The sequence below is a fragment of the Tachypleus tridentatus genome, chromosome 12, assembly GCF_004210375.1.
Source record: "Tachypleus tridentatus isolate NWPU-2018 chromosome 12, ASM421037v1, whole genome shotgun sequence".
Taxonomy (NCBI): Eukaryota; Metazoa; Arthropoda; class Merostomata; order Xiphosura; family Limulidae; genus Tachypleus; species Tachypleus tridentatus.
Window position 1 is genome coordinate 5,142,465 of NC_134836.1, and position 24,914 is coordinate 5,167,378.

General features: G+C 34.9%; 2 protein-coding genes across 4 annotated transcripts in view; one reads left to right on the top strand and one right to left on the bottom strand.

The window, feature by feature from the left end:
• LOC143234349 (uncharacterized) overlaps window positions 1-6,995 on the bottom strand; it is a 46,560-nt gene extending 39,565 nt beyond the window's left edge. Inside the window, exons 1-2 of one of the 2 annotated variants that reach the window (XM_076471639.1) lie at window positions 6,751-6,995; window positions 3,984-4,185 (exon numbers count right to left, since the gene is read on the bottom strand). The gene's annotated coding sequence lies outside the window, so the exon portion shown is untranslated. The remainder of the gene's footprint in view (window positions 1-3,983; window positions 4,186-6,750) is intronic. The other variant, XM_076471640.1, reaches the window with a different exon arrangement.
• Window positions 1-24,914, top strand: part of LOC143234350 (uncharacterized) — a 53,887-nt gene that overhangs the window by 24,517 nt on the left and 4,456 nt on the right. Inside the window, exons 2-4 of one of the 2 annotated variants that reach the window (XM_076471641.1) lie at window positions 4,407-4,564; window positions 13,509-13,781; window positions 22,494-22,586. In XM_076471641.1, coding sequence (XP_076327756.1) covers window positions 13,757-13,781; window positions 22,494-22,586 — 118 coding nt within the window. In that variant the 5' untranslated portion in view covers window positions 4,407-4,564; window positions 13,509-13,756. The remainder of the gene's footprint in view (window positions 1-4,406; window positions 4,565-13,508; window positions 13,782-22,493; window positions 22,587-24,914) is intronic. The other variant, XM_076471642.1, reaches the window with a different exon arrangement.

Here is a 24,914-nt window from a genome sequence, read left to right on the forward strand (position 1 = left end):
CACACTTATCACTATCAGGTGGTGGGAAGCCTCGCTCATTTGTACGTTTATGTATATTCAAGTAGGATCTGCGAGGTTTAGGTATTAAAATCAGTTACAGATAATATTCTTGCTGTTATACAAGACTAGCTGGTTATAATGTACGACATTGGACGAACGTTAACATCGTATAACCGGTTTTTTGTTTTTTTGTATTTTCTTTATTAAAGTTTTCGCTTTTTGATACAATGGCTGCGTGTGGTCGTTATTATATTTTATGATTATTAAACTCCTGTTCTTGAAGTACTTTATTCATAGGGTATGGTGCAATTAACCACACGTTTATTTGAAGAAGATAACATTCTGAATGTTAGTCAACGAGTTTAGAATATTTTCGTTCTACTAAACAGCTAGTTCATGAACGTACTATAGTTCCTCCGTATTCCCGCTACATGAAGTATAGTGAAAAGCTGTAGGAACAAAAATCCCATGTCTCTAATGTATTGCAGTTGAAATGTTTAATTCGTCATACTTATGTATGTATACTTCCATACACTGATTTTATTTCTGCTTAAAATTTATGAAACAAGAAAGCTTGTAAAATTTACGAGTAACGCGAAATAAAGGATTTCATTATATATACATATGTTTGTTCGTTTAGAATTAAACACAAAGCTACACAATGGGCTATTTGTACTCTGCCCACCACGGGTATCGAAACCCGGTTTTTAGAGTGTAAGTGCTACTGGGGAGCACTTTCAGCCGTGGGAGCGTTTACCATATTCGTTGGTAAAAGAGTAGCCCAATAGTTGGCGGTGGGTGATGATGACTAGCTACTTTCCATTTAGTCTTACACTGCTAACTTATGGACGGCTAGCGCAGATACCCCTTGAGTAGCTTTGCGTGATATTAAAAAAAAAAAGTTATTTTCCTTCAGCGTTTTCAAGAGCTAAACTTGACTTGGAAATGCCTGTTTCTAAGATTCATTGTGTTTTACCGCAGACTTATTGTTAATACGTTTACTTGTCAATAAATGAAGCTTAACAAGACTTATACATCAGTGAGGATGTTAAAAATTGCATTAGCAAAATATTTTGTACTATGTGTTTGTTCCTTTCAGAATTTCCGCAATGCTACATAAAGTTTATCTGTGTATAGTCGTCTCCAGTTCTTAATTGATAATCTGGAATAAAGATAGTTCTATCACAGTCCCTTCTTGGAATACTCTCTTCATATCGAATAGTGTGATTTTACTCTCATGACTCAGCCCTGAAGTGTGAGAACGTTTTTTCAGTCAATCACTTACTCCTCTGATTCAACATACACACACTCTAATTTTAGGAATAGTTGGTACTGTAAAGAAATAAAATAAGTGCAACAACTAAAATATCTGAAACATACGTAGGGATAGAGATAGTGCATTAATGAAAATAACAGTAGTTGTTAGTGAAACCTTTATTTATCTTATGGGGTCTGTCATGATCGGATGTATAGGATAGCAGGATCGAAATCCGTCTCTTGTTTGCCCTTTTAGCCGTAGCCGTGTTATTATGTGACGACTGATCTCACTATCATTGTTAAATAATGGTCCAAGAGATGACGGGGTTATTAGGAATAACTAGCCCAGATAACTGTCGAGTTTCTGTGCGCGAAATTTAACAAAGAAGAGTATGTAACGTTCAAGAAATGCTTAAAATAAATGAGCGCATGTTATGTTATCGTTACACAATCGATTATTAATGGAAAAACAGAATAAAATTTTATGTTTTCGGTTGGCGTATTGCATATCAGAAGCTAATTTGTCTCGCCAACAAGTAACAGCTGGATGAATATGGCGCCAGACCTGTAAACTAGAAGAATACAGATGTAGTTATGAAGTAACTCGTGTTAGTCTGAAGCTTGAGGCCATATCCAGCTATGTTTCTTTAATAACTAAGATCTGAGTAATAAATATGTAAAGGCTTATGAATATTGTAAAATTTGGTTAATTACCGCCGCCAGAAAAGGCAAGAAGGAATGCTGACGAAAACTTGGTAGGAACTGCTACCTGAAGGTGGTATTGTTATGGAAGTATTTTAGTGTGTGAAGTTTTCTTACTGTGAATTTATTTATTTGGATTATTCTTTGTCAATAAAGTCTAATTTAACGCCGAATTGATAGATATTATTAATGACGTTAAGAAATATCTTAGGCATGGATCATAAGTTAACTTTAATTAAAAAAAAAAGATGCATCTTTAGGTTGAAACAAGCAGATCTGTACATCTCACCCAGTTATCTATACATTCATAAAATTACGAGTTAGCCACTTATAAACATCTTATGGTATCAAACAGAGTACCAGAGATTGCAAAGTATAATGTTAATTTAAGTTTCAGATGCAGTTTAATATGGTTAATAAAGATCTGCAGTTTCCATAGCCAGTTAGTTGGAACTTAAATTCGAGTTTGCGAACTTTCCAAAAAGTTCAGTGGTGCAGCATTGGTGTCTTTAATGTACGACGAAATTCAGTACAGATTTTCTGTAGATACTACATACAAAATAATGGAAGACTAGAAGACGTTCTCACGTGAAATATCGACTTAGCCATAAAAAAATAATTACTATTCTATTCTTGAAAAGTCTGAAACTCGTTTTAAAACTAAATGGTTAGTTTTAACGAAACAATTTAAAACTATAATTAGAGTTCAGAGACGCAGGTCAGTAAATCCATTCAATTCCCACAAGTTGGCCATCATGACCGTATAGACAAGTTGTCAATATTACGGTGCCTCAATCGTATAAATTCAGGACAATGAAAAGCTATTTGTGGAGCGATAAGATTTATTCCTGCATACACCTTAACTTCAGAGGGACCGGAATGGGTTTAATGGTAGCTTGGGAAACGCTTTGGATATGATGGTGAAGAAAGATATGGCAACTAACCTGATCTAGCTCTATTTTAGTTGGTTGTTCTAGGTCCACTGTTAGTAGTTAAGAGAGCTATTGGTATGATTCTATGAAGAAAGTTCATACTTTTGTCAGCACTATAATAATGCATCGTGCCATATAACAAATTGCGTTCAGCTTTGGAACAGCTATTTTTATTATATATTTAAATATCTGTATAAAAGGGTTCTTAATAAGTGTGTGTCCTTCAGTGACAAGCGATATTTCTACTGACTTACAACGCTAAAAACCGGGTTTCAATACCTGTGGTGGGCAGAACACAAATAGCCCATTGTGTAGCTTTAATGCTTAATTAGAAACAAAAGAACAACAATTTGTGATCATTTACAAGTACATCATAAAGTTGATTGAGGTATAAAATGGTGCACAAATTGCACAGTTTTTGGTCCAATCGAAGACATGAAACCATATTTATGTCAAGTTTACTTTGATACATCTATATGATCGCATTATTTACACAGTTTACATTCTAAAGTTTTTTCTAAAAAGTCTTTCAAAAGTTCTTTCAAGTCTCTATCAATAGTAAGCTTCCTCACAAAATTTGTTTATTAAAAGTGCTGGTTTCCTTCACATTAATGATAATGTTCTCCAAGATAGATTGTTGTATATTTGTTGGAAGCCATATTTTTATGATGCCTAGATGTACCGTATCTTAGCTTAGAAGTATACACTGTTTAGTTTAGCAAAATGTTAAACAACTTTTAGACATTCTCATATTTGTAGCGTTTGTAGACTTTTATATACAATAAACCCACTTGTCCCGGCATGGCCTGGTGGTTAGGGCCCGCGACTCGTAATATGAGGGTCGCAGGTTTGAATCCCCGTCACATGAAATATGCTAACCCTTTAAGCCGTGGAAACGTTACAATCTGATGGCCAATTCTACTATTCGTTGGTAAAAGAGTAGCTCAAGTGTTGACGGTGAGTAGTGATGTTAGATGTTTTTTCTATAGTCTTACATTGATAACTTAGGGACAGCCAGCACAGATAGCCCTCGTATAGCTTTGCGCAAAATTTAAAAACCAAACAAAAAAAAACACCTTTTACAACACTTACCTTATTTTGTGAACAACTGGTTAAAGCCACTGTCTCACTTAGGTATTTTAGACGTTTTGCGGATAATGTTTATGGACTTTTGTTGACAGGTCTTTAACCTGTGTTTTCTAGTAGTTGTTGTATAAATTTAGGAATGCCTGTAGGTTAAACTCTCCCAACTTCCACCTGAGATTACCATTGGCGTGGGATTACGTCATTGTTCCTGTGCATATAGTGTCACAAAAATGATTATGGGATATTTAGAAAATATTGTTATGTACTAGACCTAAAACTATCGTCATCTAATTTGCAGTAAAGATTTTATATATATATTTATTTATTCGTATGATCACAGTGATGTTAGGACTTCTAAAAGTTTGTGATGTACATCTGTGGATGCTAGGTGAGCATATTACACGATTCGAATATTTTTTTATCCTTAAGGGTTAATTTATCATCCACTTTCCACGGACATATCAGTGTTGTTACAGTATTCTGGTTTATCAACATGCTAGCCACGTTCCCAGAGTGAGCATTCCTAGAAGAAACATTGATGTTGACGCCTTGCAAGATGAAACACAACATGCTGAGAAAGTATGAAGGTAACCCTTTTTCGACAACTCGTCTTATGTCAAGGCTAAGACTTCCCAGTTCATTGTACTTTTTTAATGATTTAATACATGATCATCTTTAATTTTTATTCTGAAGATAAATGACTGCAATTGTTCTACGTCAAACACATTGCTTGATCTTCGAATAATTACTTTTGGTATTCTCTCTCTTTTTCTAACATTTGAATAAAAAATAATTTTTGTAAGAAAACAATAGAAACAAATATTTAGCTCAAATATTACACATACAAGAACCCCATAAAAATTATATCTTTTACCTTTTTATCTATATAACATTAGTTTATATTAATACATTAAGTAAATACAAAATGTTTAAATGGTACTGTTAAATTCCTTCAGTTTTAGAGTTTATATTAGCCTGTATGTCATAAAAGTGAAGTTGTTTGTTAAAAGAAAGTCTGTAAATTGTATATATACTGACATCTTACATAGTACATCATTTAATTTTTAGCGACCCTTCTTTGCTATGATGGTTAATCTTCGCATGATATCAGGCAATATTAAGAACTGGGAAGATGTTCCTTCCCGTGGGAAGCAGCAAGAAACAAAGCACCATCATTTCATATGCCTTATGTAGAACATTTTAAAACAGCTATTTTACAGTTGAACGCTTTTTCGATTTTGATGTATAAGAAATTAACTTATGGATGTCTGCCCCTTAATGGATTGTTCTGTACTAACTCATAAAAAATTAAGGTATATTTTTTCTTTTTATAGCATTAAAAAGATACTATATTATATTTGTGTTGAAAATATTTTATAATAAACTATAGTTACATTCCACTAGTTTCGCATGTAGGTTTGTTGTTTTGTTTTAATATTCTATTGTTCTTTTTTTATGCTTATTTTTGAATTTTTATGTTTAGAAAATGTGGATAATGACACAAAAGTGTCAGCTTATATATTGTTTGTTTGTTTTAATTAAGCACAAAGATGCACAGTGTGCTGTCTATGCTATTCTCACCACGGGTACGAAACCCAGTTTCTAGAGTTCTAAGTACATGTACATACCGCTGGGCGATTAATTGGGCTGGCTTATATGTGTTATAAATACCACGGATTAGCTAATTTTGCATTATAAGTGAGATAATCGAAATGATAACCATTTGTTTTGTTAAAATATTTATCATAGTGTTATAATATCCTCCCTCTTTGTCTCGAAAACTTTGTAAAGTTTTAAACTTGACAACCACGTGCATAGTTTTAGGGTGTGAGCAAGACATTAATTAGCACTCATATTTAATGTTTCGCAACATGTTTTGTTTCCTAAGTTTTATGTTGTATCGATGCTTCGAAAAAGTACATTAAAAACAAAATGGCTTTTGATTATGTTACAAAGATTTATAGTCTCCAATATGTTGAAATATATATAAGCCCTTTAAGTAAGCTAGAAATATGAACAGAATATTTCAAAACTTTTTGTTATTTTAGCTAAGACCAAATAAGATTACGAAAATATTAATTATCAAGTTTGCTTTTAGTTTTGATTTATGTAGGTATCTTCCTTTGTTTGGAAGTTAATGGCAATTCCAACTCATAATCTGGACAGAAGTAAAATTTGCTATCTTCTCAGCAGCAATCATAAACGCAGGAACGTTTATATCAGTGCCAAGACCGTAAGTTCAGTTTTAATATACAAAACACGACCTCAGCGACTGGATGCGAGCGGAAACGTTTAACTTAACGAGTAAGTGGATAATTGTAAACTGTATTATGTTTATTACCATTCACGTACTTTAGGACATGATGATTTCAGTTGTCACTGTAAGGTTTCCCGCCGAGACAACGGTAAGTCTACGGATTTACAAAGCTAAAATGAGGGGTTCGATTCCCCTCGGTGAACACAGCTGATAACCAGATATGGCTTTGCTGCAAGAAAACATAAATACACACACAAACGCCACCATGGTGATAACTTCAGTTGCCATTGTAAGTGAATAATTGTAATTTTTTTTTATGATTCGTGTACTTTAAGACATGATAATTTTAGTTGTCATTTAAACGATATCAAATATAAAAGTTTTTTTTTTTAATTTCAACAATTACTTTCCACAGATTCGTTTGCAATCCTTTTAGACAAAACAGCCTACATCACTTATACGATAAAGTTTAAGAGTTCAAATTTAAATGTAACATTCATACCCTAAAATACTTACTACTGGAATGATTAGTGAAGAGATAACGAAACTGTCAAAGCAGAAATCACCAAGGAAGTAGCTTGTTAGGGGTCACATTAGCTACTACAAAACTTGACACAGGCTAGTTCTTATTTTTCCCTACCCTCGACTTTTTTGTGTGTAAAATGCGTGGGTTTCGAGGCGGTATTTAGTTAGGTATCACTCCACCCTAACGAACTCTTATAGCGTTTCAGTGCACTGTAATTATATATTACTTGTAGCTGGAAGGCAAATAAGGTCAGTTCTTCTAATATTATTAGAGATAGTGATCACATCCCTACAATTAGTACATCACATTAAACCCTTTACTTTTACTTCCTGAATTTGTAGTTCACCTCCAATTAGAACTAGAAATAATAGGAATATGATAGAAATTGTACTGAAATACACTGATACACTGCACAAAATAAAAGCACAATTTCCTCATCTATGTTAGAAACGAGTTTTGATTCCAATCATCCAACGGACGGGTACTCCAGCTAGTATTCTATAGTTTTACTGAGAACAGATTACTAACGATGTTATTGAATACTTAACTAAGGATATTCAAACCGCTTATGACACAATTTCTCTATCAATATGTATCTATTTAACTACCTCTTCTTTCCGTAAAGAAAAAATCATGGATAGGTATCACTTGAAAGCACAAGTGATAATAAGAGAATATCACCTTAATTAAGCAAGAATTATGACACCAAATTTTATTTTCTGAAAATATATTTATTTTCGGAATGAAAATGATTCAGCTATAATAGTGATGAATTTGATATATACATTAATGTATTTGTTTACATCAAATTTATGAGTCAATAGTCATAATAGGCAATGGTCATCCATAACATAAAGCAAAAAAAAAAAAGAGATCAAACTTGTATTATTTTAATTTCTTCTTGTTTAATTTAATGACTACAATAAATATAATAAATAGTTTGGCTACTTTTTCGACTATGAAGGTTCATAGTCTTGAAAGGTCTTGAAGGTTCAAGATACCTCACATGAACAAGCGTTTTGTAGAACTTTGATTTGCAATGGCGGCGCCAGGATATTTTCGTTGGGGGTCTGAGATAAACTGTGGAGGGGCTTCCCAAAATGTCATCATTATGAAGTATAGATGGTAAATTATAATAATGTAAATACCAAGGTACATTTCAGAAAGATGTGCTATTTTGAACTATGTTTTCAATGCAGTTTTCATTGGAAACTCATACTCTGATTAATAATTCATTATTACAAATTAGAAATAATCTGTTTATGAAAATATGCGTATATGTAAAAGAGGAAGCTCACCTAAATTCCACCCAAGGTAATACATAATAATAAAAAAAATCAAGATTAGCTTAGATTGAACATTTAATATACCATTGAGAGTAAAGCTACAAATCAAAAGAAATATAACATGAAGACATAGTTTACATAGCAGAAACGAATTATCCCATGTGACGTTAATACACTCTGAAGAAAAGTAAGGTCACTATCAGGCTAGCTATCTTTCATCATGTTGTGTTTCTAGTCAATATTACTTCAAAACAATGCGCCTGTTCTGGTGATTGACAAAAATGTGTCTATAACAGTATCAATATCGAGTTGTTTTGCCCTCCTGGAGTTTACTGATATAACAGTAAGGTTGCTGGTGCGGTTGTTACCACTGCTGTTGCGCAAATATGTCTTGAGAGGCTTTAGACATGTGAAACTTCTCTCACAGGCAGCTGAAGTGACAGGTAGGGACACAGCGATGCATACAAGTTTTTGGAGATCCATGAAGGCATCCTTGTATGGCTCCAGCATGGTTGCAAGCTCCAATGGTGTGGATTCTTCCTGCCCCTTGTCTTTCTTCCTGGTAATTAGCCGGTTCAACTGGTGGACCTCCACTGCGAGGTCATCCTCTGCCACACCATAGCTTGCTGCCATTCCTAAGAGTGCTTGCTTGTCCAGAAATGTGTAGTGTTTGGTGTTCAACGCAGTTGCATCCATTAGAACACTGCAGGCATCAGAGGAAAATCTTCTATTCAGTTCGTTGGGCATTCTGTCTATGATAGCATAGAAGATGTATCTCCTGGCATCTAGTGTTGGTTCATCTCTTTGGCCAGTACCAGATGTGATTATGAATTCATCCAGGTGTCTGGGGGCAGATCGCTGTCCACCTTGACGCACCGTCTCAGTGTGTATTCCGACTTTCTTACATATATCTTCAGCAGATTCTTCCAAGTTTTTCCATGCTGCTTCAGTTCTCATTTCTGAGATATCAGAGATGACAGATTGTACTAGGTCTTCTTCAAAGGCCAGCTGCTGGTCAGGTGACTGAAGGTAGTCTGATAGCTGTTTTGTCATCAGCAGTAGTTATTCTATGGCCACTAGACTGGTTACGAACTGCTGATCTAGAAGGATGCACAGGCCCTTTGATTCAGTGGCTCTGTGGACATTGTCCCCCTCCACAAGACACTTTAGAGTTGTCACAATGGCAGGGAGGGTTCTTTTCACAGCCAGACAAGCAGCATGTTGGCAGGCCCATCTTGTATCTGACAGTCGCTTTAACTCTGTGTGCTGGTTTACGGGTTTAAGCTCGTTCTGTACCTTCAGAAATTCTTCATGCACAACTGATGTAGAGAAGAATTTGCACAGCTTCTGAATTGTCACAAAGAACTCTGCTGCAGCCTGGACGTTGTGCACACAATCACCTAGCACAAGGTTGAGCCTGTGTGCATAGCAGTGGACATACACAGCCTGAGACACCTCTCTCGTGAACCTTTCCTGTACGCCACTTATGTGCCCTGACATGACTGCAGCTCCGTCATAGCACTGGCCAATGCAGGCATTATGGTCAATACCACATTTAGCCAGAGTCTCCATGATTTCCTTGAGAATGAATCTGCATCCAGACCCTCAGCAGCTGTGAAGTCCAGGAACTTGTAAAGGCTCTGTTGGTGGAGGTACCTTACCACAATGGACAGCTGTTTTTGTTTGCTCACATCCTTTGTTTCACCCACCATTAGAGCAAAATTCTCAGCTTCCATGACCTCTTTGCTGATATTCTTCTTAATCATTCCAGCTAGGATGTCAAGCAGTTCGTTTTGGATATCATGGTGCGTGTACTTGGCATTGCCAGGACCACTCAGTTTCTTCTTTACGATTTCATCACACCTGGAAATCATGTCAAGAAGTTCCAGGAAATTGCCCCTGTTATCTGACTGACTATCTTCCCTGTGACCTCTGTGGGCTTCATTCTGGCAGGCTGTGTAGAGCAGTGCATCTATCATGGCTTTTATGTAATGTCGGTTTTCCTCCACAGTTTCAGCAAGGCTTGCATCGAGAGCATGTCGGATTCTTGCACCCTTTGTTTTCTGCATTTAAACTCTGCCCAAACTTGCATGGCAAACTTGTGTCCTGCAGAGTTATCATGGGACTTCAGTGATGTGGTCGCCTTCTTCCGGTTCCGGAAGCCTTCATGGGGTGAAGGACTTCTCAGTTTTACTGAAGTGTGTGTGATTGAAAAGATGACATGCGAAGCAGAATGCAGCATCTTGGGTCACAGAGTACTCCAACCATGAGTGCTGATCACGCCAATTCTTATTGTATGACCTTGACTGGTAACTGTATTCTGTGGCCGAGTATCTCTTCAAGTCTGGACAGGTAGGAAGCTGGTCCAGGTCCTTGGGTCCTGGTGGTAGTTTTTCACCCTGGGTGTGAATGGTGCCCTCTTGCGGCTGGAGTCCCGCACTAGTCGTGTCCGTATTTTCACCATCACTGTCCTACTCATTTGCACCACATGTATTTGTAGGACCATCTACACGCTGCCTCTTCTTGTGTATGATCTTGCGTTTGAGGCGGGAATCGCGCGCTCGAACAAAGCAAACCCGTGGCTTTGAATGGTCATAGTAGCACCAAAACAAAATGTCTAAATTGCAGTTGACCTTCACAGAAAGGCTGGTTTCTTCATAAGTTGACATTATTCATACAGGCCAAACAGTGATTGTGATATTTTTCTCATTATCATAAGTGTGACAAGCACCTGTTACAATAATGTAACTACTACATTACATTAAATTAGGCACTTCTAAATAGCCCAATGACAATTTCAAAATTCATTCTAGAATTGTTTAGAAATATTATTTGGTCAGTTAACATGTAAGGCTATTATCTAATCATAAGTATAATATCAATTGGATTGTAAGTCACAATTTTAAGTGTATGCCACAATCATCAGTACACAATGCAAAATGATCTCACAGAGGACACAACACCTGCTAAATGCTTCATAGTTTTGACCTATATGCAACACACTTATACATGCATGCTATGTTTTACTTTTCAATAAAAGATAAATGAAATTAATGGATAAATACCTGTGAAACCTTTGGTTTATCAAGTTAAATCCCTGATGATCTGTTGTAACTTGAAATCAACGTGGTTGTCTAATCTTCGTCAACGCTCAAGACAGAATGGCATTACACAGGGAGCGGCAATACAGCGCATGATTTTCAGTGCATTCAGTACGTTGCTACGGGACGCATGACACATACTTCCGTCTTAATGAAGACGTTGAGCTCTACAGATCTATGTCTCTTTGATGTTATTGTTAAGCAACAACGATGATTATGTTTTCCATATTTTATGAATACATGTTATCTGCCATTTCATACATCATATATATAAGAACTGGACAGTCTGAATAAAATGTACTAAAATGTGTACAATATTGGAGGGGATGAGGGGGGCTTGGCTCTTTCTGGGGGCTCAATTCTCCCAAGCCCCCCCTCGGCCCCGCCACTGTAAATCGTTATACAGATAATAAACACCTGCCACACAAGCCAGCTTGGCACCATGTTGTGGATTTAAAAAATGAGTCATTCTGGAAAGGATTGGGTGTCTTAGATTAGAAAACTAGAAGCCGTCTGCCATTATTTTCGAGGTCTAGGTTGCTGGGCCAAGTATGCAACTTGACCTGAGACCATGAGAGCCAACATGGAGAGGCTAACTTGGAAATATAAAATAAAATGATGTAGCCATGAAACATGCCTGATTTTTTTAAATGTAGCTGTGAATCTGATTGTTCAAGTGTAGTGAATAAGTTACACTGTGAGTCCAGATCTGATGAGGGAAGAACTTATTGGAAAATATCCTAATCTATTTGACATACCAGATGAATAAGAGGTTTGCCAATTGAGTTAAAAATGTCGTTATTGCTAGAGCATAAGCGTTTTGATCACTGCAAATAATATTCCATCTGCGAGGAATTTAACGAAAATTTAGACAATAAAAATGTATCATATAAGCTTCGTTTTTTTGTTATATTTAATAATTACTTATTGTAGACCGCTATACCTGTAATGTAAACAATTTAGTAACTGATGTTTACATATATATATGTTACAGACTTTTTTCAATTCCACCAGAGGTAAAATTGAGAGGATAATCTGTAATGTACAATCCTAAAGTTTTCCTTTAAACTGTAGTTTCGAGGCCCAACTGTATTTCGTTAAATTACCGGTACAAACTCTGCTGATGAACCTTGAATAGGCAAAGTTGCAGGGCAATGCAGAGGATATGACTAATCAAAGAAAATATTAGGTCTCTAAGTCACAGATTTTCCTTTCAGTTTTACCTTTAGTGAAATTGAAAAGAAATCTTTAACATATATATGAAGACATTATAAGTACTTGGTTCAGTATATCATATAAAATTGTGATTTAAATTCAAGCTTTAACGTATTCAAATACCTCGCTTATTTTAGGTTACTTTATTGGTGATTAAAAATGTCTTAAAACCCCATTAAGTGAATAACTGTTTGACATAATTGTGGAATGAGTTAGAAGAGCTTATAAGCGTACTATATTCAAGCACGTGAGTCAGAATAGAACTAGTTTTAAAACAACGTTCTGTTGCAACTTCTATGGCCGGTTAACAACTGCTCATGGCTTAATATTAAGCATACACATTTTAGTACATTTTATTCAGACTGTCCAGTTCTTATATATATGATGTATGAAATGGCAGATAACATAGAGGAGCAACGGGGAATCGGTGTAAGTTTAAGGCCTAGAAATAATATGTCAAGTTTACATACATATACTTTAAGATAACAAAGTAACATTAATTATTTAATTTAGATAATTGTAGAATACAACTGATATTGTTAAATAACTTAGGTGATTAGCAAACATAGGACCAAGAAATTAAAAGTTGAATAAAGCTATGAAATATGGTTCATTTTATTAGAAATATCAAATATTAGGTCTAAGTTTTGAGGAACCGTCTACTGTTTTAATAATATCATTAAAAAAAACAGGCGATAAATTTCATGGTATTTCCTATTGTTATCCTCTCACCAATTAAGAATTTTTAAAAATAACATAAAAAACGAGCAAAGGATAGGCCCTCGGCCTAAAACATTTTATTTGAAAAAAATTTTTTAGCACACTCACACATGTATGTAGCAATAAAAGCAGAAAAAGGTTTCTGTAACAATAAAATAAAGAAATAACTTGGGTTCCAACTAATTAAACTTGTCATCATTTTGTGTTATACTCATTTATTTATAAACGAAGAGAAGGAATACAACTGTTTTAATCTTCTAGACAGGAAGCGGTTCCAAAGTTGCAGGTAGTATCTGACAATTAATTAATCTAAAGACTAGTCAGTAGTGGAGTAATAATTAAGAGAAACTTGAATGTGTTTGAATTACATGATGATTTAGAAAAAAAAATGCAATTTTTCTCCATATTATTTTAATTTATTTCTAGAAACATTTTTTCGAAAAACGGAAGCTACCTTGAAAAAAAGAAGAATTGTATTATCCCATCCGTACTTGTCCTAATGTATACTCAAATAAACCAATACGAGCCTATACAGAGAGAGAATTTTGTATTATTTCATCTGATCATTGTATGGGCTACACTGGTCTACAATAGACTTAAACGCTGATCCACTGGGGAACCCAATTACACTTTTCAAAATCAACCCTCTAAATATTCTTTTTAAGAGGAGTACAATGGAGAAGATCTACGAACGAAAAGGTAAATATATATATTTATTTTGTTTTTATTAAAAAACAATCGGCTAATCAGTTTGAAAAACTGCACAAATACACTGCTGGCCAAAATTTTAAGGCCAATGAACATAAAGAATAAAAAAAAGGGAAAATAAAAATAAAAAACCTTTTAGCCTTTAATAGGGAAAATGTGAACACTATGAAATTAGCCTAAATACTAACTGGTCAAAAGTTTACGACCACACTGAAACGAAGCGTTAATCGGTAACTACGTAACAAAATTTAGTCATTTGTGTTCAAGCATTAGCGTTGTCAACATTTTCAGTGACATCTCCTGGGTTACATTGAGTAAAAGCATGGCAAAGATTAAAAAGTTGACAGAGTTTGAACATGGCAGAATTGTCGAGCTACAAAAGCAAGGTCTCTCTCAACGTGCCATCGCTGGTGAAATTGGACGAAGTAAAACTGCTGTTGCAAATTTCTAAAAAGACCCTGAGGGACACGAAACGAGAATTTCAAATGGTCGAACCAAGAAAATTTCACCGGCGTTGAGCAGGAGGATTCGACGGGTTGTCCAGCAAGACACCAGCCGATCGTCGAACCAGGTTAAGGTCCTTACAGACGCTGAATGCAGCTCAAGAACAATAAGACGGCATCTACGAGACAAGGGCTTTAAGAACCGTAAACGTTTTCAAAGGCCACGCCTCCTTCTACACCATGAAACAGCTCGGTTAAACTTTGCTGAGAAGCACCAAACATGGGACGTAGAAAAGTGGACGAAGGTTTTGTTCTCTGATAAAATAAAAATTTAACCTGGAAGGTCCAGATGGCTTCCAACGTTACTGGCACGATAAGGATATCCCACCGGAGACATTGTCTACACGATACAGTGGAGGAGGTTCCATCATGATCTGGGTGCTTTCTCCTTCCATGGAACAATGGAGCTTCAGGTTATACTGGAGTGTCAAACAGCAGCTAGCTACATTGGCATGTTGGAAAGAGCATCATTATTGACTGAAGGCCCTAGCTTGTGTGGAAATGACTGGATCTTTCAGAAAAACAAAGCTGCAATCCACAATGCTCACAGGACAAAGGATGATGAATAACGTGATTGTTTTGGACCATCCAGCGTGTTAGCCCGAACTGAACCCCATTGAAAATGTTTGGGGGTGGATGGCAAGGGACGTCTTTAGAAATGGATGTCAATTCCAAGTAGTGCATGATCTTTCTGAAGCCATCTTCACCACTTGGAATAACATTTCAGTCAGCCTTCTGCAAACGCTTATATCGACCATGCCAAAGCGAATGTTTGAAGTTATTCGCAATGACGGCCGTGCAACTCACTACTAAAACCTCTTGTTGGGCATTTCCTACTCTGTTTAGGGCTTCTTTTTGGTGTGGTCTTAAACTTTTGACCAGCTAGTATTTAGGCTAATTTCATAGTGTTCACATTTTCCCTATTAATTGCTAAAAAGGTTTTTTTTATTTACCCTTTTCTTATTTTCATCTTTCGAAGCTCTACTCAAATAAGTGGTTGAGTCTGACAACGCAAAATGCTCATTGGCCTTAAAATTTTGGCCAACAGTGTATATTATATAGACCAATACAAAGTTCATTCTAGTAAAGAGATGCAATGGCAAGTTACTCTAAGCTTTTGATAATTAATTTATATGTGGACCCTAAAATGGAATGAGATTAATGAGTAAAACTAAATCACAAAGATTAAAGAGCTGCTTTAATTAAAATTTTCGACACAATCAACCCGATCTGGTTACAAAAAACGTGCAAGGTTTAAAATAATAATACAACACAAGTCTCAGTTGTTTTTATTTATTATCAATACAACATTTTTTGAAGAAAAATTAACAGCTATTTACAATATATTACTTTTTCATTCAAAGATATCCATAACACATTTCTGTATAGGATACTTTAATGTTAGACTGTTATACACGAATGTACATCGTGCTCCTTTACAGCATTTCAAGCAACAACAGTAGGTGTTAAAATATATATGTAAAAACGGCTGGTTTGGGTTGAGAAAATTTTTATGTAGAGGAGCGAACAACGTTTTGACCTTCTTCGGTCATCGTCAGGTTCACAAAGAAAAAAAGAGATAACTGACCGATACCTGACCACATATTTGAAGGGGGTTGTGTAACTGAGCGTGAAGAAACTAAGAAACTTAAATCAAAGAATTATCAATAGAAGAAATAACATCTATTTCATTTAACGATGTAGAAAGGAACAACTAACCCCAAACTTTCTAAATGTAAAACGATCAAAAACTTTTAATCAATGCACAAACATTACTCAAAATTTACAGTAAAAAACTACTATAAGCCATGTTGAACACGAAATACAAAGAACTACATGACTTACAAGAACAAAAAAATGAACCTAGACCATCAACTGGCATGCTGCATTAAACCAAAGATTTACGGACTTACACAACGAAACATAAACCAAATCAACACTAGGAATGACAGGGACAAAAAAAATTGCCACAACAAAAAACTAGAAAAACTAAGATGCAAACAACAGAAAAGACACCAACAAGACAAACCGTTGACTAACCTCATAATTAACATATCCAACAGACAATTAAACACAGACGAGATACATCTGCTTAACAAAGGACTCAACTTTGCAATAGCACCTAGGTACATTCCCAGCCTTAGAAATTAAAATATATTTAGAAGACTTAGTCAGGAGACTTGTGACACATTCCACAGAAAACAAAAATAAGAAAACAACCAACAGAAAGAAGACAACTTCGACAATTTTATTCACATCCAACAGCCAAACTTCCCAGAAAAAAATTAAAAATTAATGTTTTCTAGAAACAGCTAAAAACATCTTAAACGATTTTTTCAAAGAATTTTCTCACAAAACCATTTGCATAATTTCACAAAACAGAAAGCTAAAACACAATCTGACAAAAAGAGACATTAATTCCATTAAAAACCTGAAACAAGACAAAAACATTAAAATTCTAAAAGCAGATAAAGGAAACGCTATAGTCATAATGAACACGAATGAATACATTCAAAAAATGAAGAACATCCTATCAGACACAAACAAATTTAAGCCAATACACACAAATCCAACAAAGACACACGAAACGTAACTAAACAAAATACTACTAAAAATGAAAAAGGCCAACACAATTTCAAAAACACTTTATTCCTACCTACGCAAGACCGATTCACGCACACTACAAATATACGGCATCCCCAAACCTCATAAACCAGATTGTCCACTATGACCAGTAATGTCAACACAATAATCGTTTAATTACAATCTTGGTAAATACATAGCATGGGCATTCTCCAAATATGTAACATCAGCCAGCTCATTCATCACAGACTCTTTTAATTTCAAGTCTAATCTAAATCAACTTAATCATAAAGCCTTAATGGCCAGTTTCGATGTTATATCCATCTTTACAGAAGTCCCAATCGCTGAAGCCTGCAAGATAGCCTTAGAAATGTATATCCGAGACCCTGACCCATCAATAGATATTCACAGCAACCAATTAGCAACCCTCATAGAATTCACCACGATGAAGACAAACTTCATGTTCAACAACCACAACTATATACAAACAAATGGCCTAAGCATGGACAACCCACTATCACGAGTTCTAGCCAATATTTTTATGACACAAGTTGAAACACAAGCAATTAACACAGCATTACATCCACCACTATATTGGTACAGATATGCAGATGACACGATTATGTATACAGTAAAACATGATATATCTGGTATCGTTTTCACCTTTAATTTAGTAATCATACAATTGGCAGAGAAATTAATCTAAACTCGATGTGAGACCATACTTTGAAGAAAAGAAGCACCGTGTTTTATAAAGGTGTTGATGCTTATTCTTCAGCTTGAATGCTTTAAGTTTGCCTTTTTCGAAGAACCCACTAACTAAGTCATACCCAGTAAAAATATGTAATCCTACAAGTGCTAAATCCAAGCTCACTCCCAATTGACTTTGGAGTGAGTTAATGTATAAAGGGAGGACTATATCTCCAAGACCAGTGTGGCAAATAGTGGGAAAACAATGCATTATGCACATCACAGGTTAATGATACACACATCAGTGTCAAAGATATTGAAAATATCTACTGGATATTTTGACAGAACTGATTGCTTATATATGTGCATTTGTTTTTGCACATAGTCAATGTGTAATAGGAGCTTGGTGTCAGCCTCTTCATGATCATAGTGAAGTTCAAGGATTGTTTTTGCCTCTATGCTTTATCATTCGCTTTTAATGCATAGTATTCCTTTCCGTGTGCAATGAAGGCAGTGACATTTTTGTGCTTGCTAGAAGAGCATCTCTTCTAAGCAGAAAACAAGTACTTTTTAATTTTCGCTTCCACTGAAGAAGTTATTCCACTGGGTGTGTCTTTTCTGGGTTTTGCTTCCTGTTTGGTTGTTGGAAACTTGAACTTCTGTTGCAGGATAATATCCTCTCTCAACATTTTAATGCTTATATTAGGATAATTATCAATGATAAAGTGACCCTGTGGGGACAGTTGACGTTTAGGCAGCTTGACTAATTTTTTGAAGTAAATATTCTGCCAGGAGGATGAACGTTGGGGGTGAACACAACTGCTGCAGCATCACCATGTCACCGATAGTCTACACACTTCCTACAAAGATGCTGTTAATTGTTAAGGTATTCTTTACTGAACTCTTTAAGTAGTACATAAAGACTTGTCGTGTTCGTCTTGACGAGCGCTCCTTGTTCTGTGGCTGTTGTTAATGACAATAGTCCAAGGTAGTATTTCATCAGTTGTTTTAGATTAACATTTTAATCTCTACGATGAGCTCTGATCTTACAAATAGTCTTCGGTTATCTTACAACATCACTATCGAAATATCAATACTGATTATTTCAAAGGTAGTCGCCTTTTGCTTTTTCATAGGACTGAAGAAAGCATCTCTGCCTGTCTATAGGCAGTCTTTACAAAATGTGTTAAAACCATCAGTTTTAGTGCTCTCAGCCATAATTAAATCATGCTTCGCATTTTATGAAACCACAGTACCACATAAAATGTTTATCAATTCTTCACCTCATGCATTACATCCTTTTTGTCTCTGGCTGTTCTTGATTTACTTATATCTTTTGTAGTTTTAGCATGACTATTTTTTCCTGCCATCGACTTACATTCATTAGTAATTACAGACTATTCACATTGTGTAAGTACTCAACAAAGAATTGCATTTGACTGGTAGTAAAACCGATGAGGTTACCTTTTATTTTCGCATGTTTGCTCTAAGTAGAGGTCGCATTCTCGTTGGCATTGAACTGCAATTATTTCCCCTAACTAGGGCTTTATAGGCTGATTTATGGGTTTTCTAAACTGTCACACATCTTCAGACAGTAAGCAGACAAGTATCGTGCATAAGTATGTCTATCATTTACAAACATCAATGGAAAGATGCTCTTGGCAGGTGATAGATGTAGTTTTCAGTAGCCTGTCCTTATAGCTCTAGTTAAGAGTAATACATTTTACATATGCTTATACATGATGACCAAAACGCAAAGATTGTATTCTCTTTGCCTCTCTTCTCTACGAAGTAAGTAAAAGATAAAGCCATAAAAGAAATATCACATTCACTAAAGCTGCTGTGTATCTTTCCCATGACTGTTGATAGGCTGTCTTCACACAGAGTGTCTAAATAAGTCTCCGACTTCAGCATGGGTATGCATATTTTTATTGTAATGTTGACCATTTATTATTCCATCAGTGAATTCCTGTGCAAATAAGATGCGACTTAATCGTTTTATCAGTAAGTTCTACTTCTTTAAATCTCTTACCTATGCATGCTAGGTAAGTCATCTTTCTATGAAACATACAAAGACGTACAACAAATTTATTTTTCAAGTTTTCATTCCATTAGCGGATTTGCTGTGCCTTTTAAATGATTGCTTGTTCGAAAATGGTGATAAGAAAATCTTGTGTATCTTCATTGCTGTATTTGATGTTACGAGTCAAAATTATTTGCACAGTATCAGTTTCTGTGTAACTTTCATTCAAGGTATATAGAAAGCGAGAAATTATTTCTGTGGATATGAAGAACAAAATAAGGTGTTGAACCCTGTCCAGCTTGGAATTTTATTATATTTGAATTCCAACAATTTTAAGCCATGTACAGGTTTTGTCTCTCAATCTCAGACTCATCATGATTGTTCATTCTTAGATAAAGTTCGTCACTATTTAAAAGTGAACCTTTTCTTTTGCCATGACCCATAAATGGAATAATATTAGTAGATGGAGGAGGAAGTACTTTTTCTCATGTTTTTTCATGTGCGTACTGGTGTTTGCATCTCTTTCAGAAGGAAGTTTGTGGGCCATTCCATCATAATACTGTTTTTACTTTGGATTGTTCCTTTACGGTTAATGTTTCCATCTTAAATTCGGTATTATCCCACACAAAGGTGGTAGAGGTGTTGCGTTAAAGTCCTGATAGAATAGCATCCTCACTTCAGTAAATCTGGGATTTGGTAGGGTTTGTACATTCAAGTAGCTTTGGATAAGAGATGCTATGCCCCACCCCCTTAAAGATACTTATCAATTGTCCAGATACAGTCAAGTGTCGAACTGCTGTGGTTAGAGATGTATATTTAAACATGGATGATTTACCTTTCATAACAAGAAACGCAAATGAAAAATGCTTACTATGATACTTTTCAGATATATTAACAAAATCTGAATATTTTGGTTTAAAAACTGCACCAACAACCCATGATAAATAGTTATAGAGCTGTGGCAGGATACCAGTTTTGGCTTTGAGAGACAGTTTTCATTAAATAGACGAAACGGAAGTGGGCAAGTAAATAATGAGCTTTAAATTTAAACAAACTTGAAAGGAAATCCTTATTTTCCTGTAATAAACAGTGAGTGTGCTCATTATTTTTCAATTTCTTTTGTGTAGATCATGTTTATAAAAAATACTTTATTAACAAAACAGAGTTTATAAGAATAACGTCTACTTAACATTTTAACAGGGAAACCTGTAATGGTTAATTGGAAAGATGAAAACTTCTCTTTCTTTTCGCCAATGTACCCAAACAATGATGCATTCGAATTATATGAACAACTTTACTCATCTACAACATAAACGTGCAAAGTGGTATTTCAAGCCTGTCTTTTTCGATAAATATTGCTTTTATATTCCTTTTTTAAAGATATAATACAGAGTTACAAACAACATATTCGAAATGCTTGTATTTAGATTTTTTCAATATTCACTGATTTTGAAATCTTGTTGCCCAAAACATTCGGGCAGCTTTCGAAAAGTTGGGAAAACATCTGATATTATCTAATATATTATCTATGGAGAAAATGATGTCTGTTATTAGACTCTGCATGTGTTGTTCTAAGAATATAACTGTTGAAAGTAAAATAATGCTAAAGAGGAACGTTTTGTTTCTGGTGTTAAGTCCTTTAAATCCTTTGTAAGAGCTAATGACACCAAGTGTTTGCTTGAACGTTCTTCCATCATAGTTTCAATAGTACTGCATTCTTACCCTGATGAACAAGGCTCTTACAGGACAACAGTAAAACAATCTACCAATGTTTCCCATTCAGTGTTAGTTCAAAGAACATAACAATAACAAAAACATTATACACATATGGCAATCCTCTTTTTCTACATCTGTAAACTAATTTCGTACCATACTCCTCAACTTGTGAGTTACGAATAAACAGGACATTTTCTAGCAACTTGTGGAATTTGTGTCATGCCGAATCTCGGTTAGAATAGCGAATCGTAGACCAATTCCGTAAAGGACGGCGGATACGTGGATTGGCTAGCCAACGTATGCTTAAGAGTTCTTTGCTTAATGTGATAAGTAGACCAGGAATCTATCGGCCATGATGGAAATCACTTAAAACAACGAAACAATAAGTATTTTCTAGTTACCGATATGTACACTAGAGTGATTTATTTAAAACAGTCACAGAAATTATTAATATAAACATTTTCTACCCAATTTAGTAGACGGCGAATATGTTATCATGAACCAGGCAGAGGCACTTCAACAATTAGAAATTTGTCTTGCAAAACAAATGGAAGCAGAGGACTGTAGACAGTTTTGGAAAACAGATATGAAAAGTTACAGTAAAACATTTCATCAGAAGTATTGACTTTGTATTTAATTTTTGTTATAACTAATATCTCATTAACTTCCAATAATTTAATACTGGAAATAAAAACACAACTCCAACTCTTCACTAATTCTATAAAAAACATTCTTAATTGTTTTAACAAATATAATCATAGCTTTTTTCTCAAAAATTTGGTGTTTATTAAATTGAACTAATAGATTTTCAAGTATGTATTACAGCGAACGTGATGCACAAATAAGTGTAGTTTTAGTAATTTGTTTAAAACATGTCCTGTGTTAAAATAGCTTATTATTAAGAAATCTGTACCATTACATCAACAGCAATCTTAGCGCTGAAACACACAAATTCAACATTTTCATGAATGTAAAAAGAAAAAGACATACCTTCCCAAGAGATAGTTATATTATTTTAACTTTCACGTTTTTAAGTTGTTCCAATTTCAATTAAGTTATTTTATTTTGATCGGAAATGATATTCTAAAAGGAAAGACAAATATTTTTTAGTTTCGAATTATAAATAACATAAGAATTTGATTAATAAGACATGATGTATATAGATGTATTTATTTAATATACTTTCAGATAAACTCAATCATGTCATGTCGAAAAACATTCTGCGAGACCTTTATTTCTTTCACCTGGATGGTTTTTCCTGCATTAATATCTGCTGTTGTGGTAAGCTATTGCAGTCAATCGGAAGTTATTTCTGAAGTCCATGTGCATTAATTATGTGGTGATAACAAGATTTACTTTTGCTATGTTTTGTTATTTTATTGACTGATATGAATTATCCCCTTTCTACCATAATAAAACAATGTATGTGATTTGTGAAATGATTTTATTTTAACAGATGTGCTTCATGATAAAAAATAAAACATAACTTTATTTTTGTTTGGAAAAGATGCATAAGTGGATTGGCTAGCTAACGTATGCTTAAGAGTTCTTTGATTAATGTGATAAGTAGACCAACAAAAAAATCATAATATTGTGCTCGATATCTTTTTTATACAAATAATTTTCCTGAATTAATCTGGTAATTTAAACCTAGAGGACACCTTATGCAATACTTGAGTTAAAGAGCCAGATCATAGATCTCAAGCTCCAAGTATTCCTTTTATTAATTCAGAAATGTTGACCAGAAAGAGGTTAATCAATCAGTAGCAACCGGCGATTAGATGGCTATTATTAACGGATTAGCAGGATTTATCTTTTTTTATTATTTAACACAACCACAGCTAAAATTGCAGAGCATATTCATCGAGGTTGTGGATTTGAATCCTGGACATTACTTAGTTCATCCCTTTAAACGAGATACCAAAGCGGAGTCTGGGCCGGGCGAGATTAGTAGTTAGTATGACCAAAGTATGAATTGGAGGATTGATGGTTCAAGACTTGTTGACACAAAAATCACTCCCTGTTTTAGGGCTGCTGCTGTGCTGTTGACCCCCCCCCCCATTGGCACAGCGATATGTCTGTAGACTTACAACACTAAAAACCGGGTTTCGATACTCATGGTAATCAGAGCACAAATAGTCCATTGTGTAGCTTTGTGATTAACTTCGAAAAACAGCTGTGCTGTAAGACTGATGCTCAGAGAAGAGTAGCCCAAATTTGGTAGTGTGTGATATTGACTATAGCTGCATTTCATCTAGTCCATCAGCTCAAAATTAGGAAAAACTTTTGTGTAGATTTGCACGAAAATCCCGAAATACATTTTTCTTGTTTTCCCTAAAAATACATTTCCTATTTTAAATCTTTATTTTATTTTTGAAACAATTATTTTTATTTTTTACTGACCCATGCCCTTTTTTTTAAAGTTTGAATAATATTTGATTTATTTGTGGTATCATAAAAAAGTTATAAAGCGTTTTCGATTATGATATTTTACTTTCAGATTCCAGTCATGTTGTTTCTGAATCTAACTTATCTCTCACCGAAGTTTTTGATACAATATTTTACTTTTATAAGTTTATGTTCAAAATTTTGTCCGATGTGCGATAATTTTCATTCTAATTTTGACTCCAGTGGAACAGCGATATATCTACGGACTTATAACGCCAAAAAACCGGGCTTCGATACCAGTGGTGGGCAAAGCATAAGTAGTTCATTTGTAACAGACTACTGTGTAGTTTCGGGCTTAAGAACATTCAAATCAAACCAAGTTTGATGGAACGAACAAGCTGTAATATCAGTTGTTGTAAAGCAGTCAGGAAACCAAATGTGTCAAGATTTCTATTATTGATATCTTTATAACTCTGTATTACGCTCTTAAAAAGTTAGTCTTTGTGATAAAATTATAATTTGTTTGTTCGATTGTTTGGAATTAAACACAAAGTTATACAATAGGCTATCTGTGCTATGATCACCACGAGTATCGAAACCCGTATACGGACCGCTGTGCCACTGGGGGATATAATTTATAAAAGCTTACGTTTGAGACGCAACACTAAAGCTATTTATTTTTAAGACCTAACTGAATAAGTGAAGCTGTGTAAAAGTATGATAATAATACTTAGCTGAACTTAAAAGTTTCATAAATTCTGATGATTAACTGAACTTTATAAGAACAACATATCAAAAAATGAGCTGGGATTGGAAACATCACTGTTCATTGTACTCATTCGGCCTGATGACCAAGTTTGCTCCCTGAAATTTATATTGCAATGTGATTTTGCGAAAGACAGCATCCTTATACTTGGATCACCAATCTTAAGAAACTTTCTATAACCCCTCCGCTGTACGTCAAACCGTCTTTTAACATCAAGTTTAAGCAGATCAACAGCATAAATCTGAAGGATTGACAGGGATGTTGTTGATTAGAACTGATGTGTTACCAATTTCTTCAACGATCTTTCTCACATTAAAACAGCTGTTGATTCCAAAATGTAATTAAAATTTTGTGAAGTGTTGTCCTGTGAACCCGCTTAAAATCTTGTTAACTATTCAGAGAGATACGTTAAGCTTCTTATATATTTTGGATCAGAGGATACTCGATCCTAACCA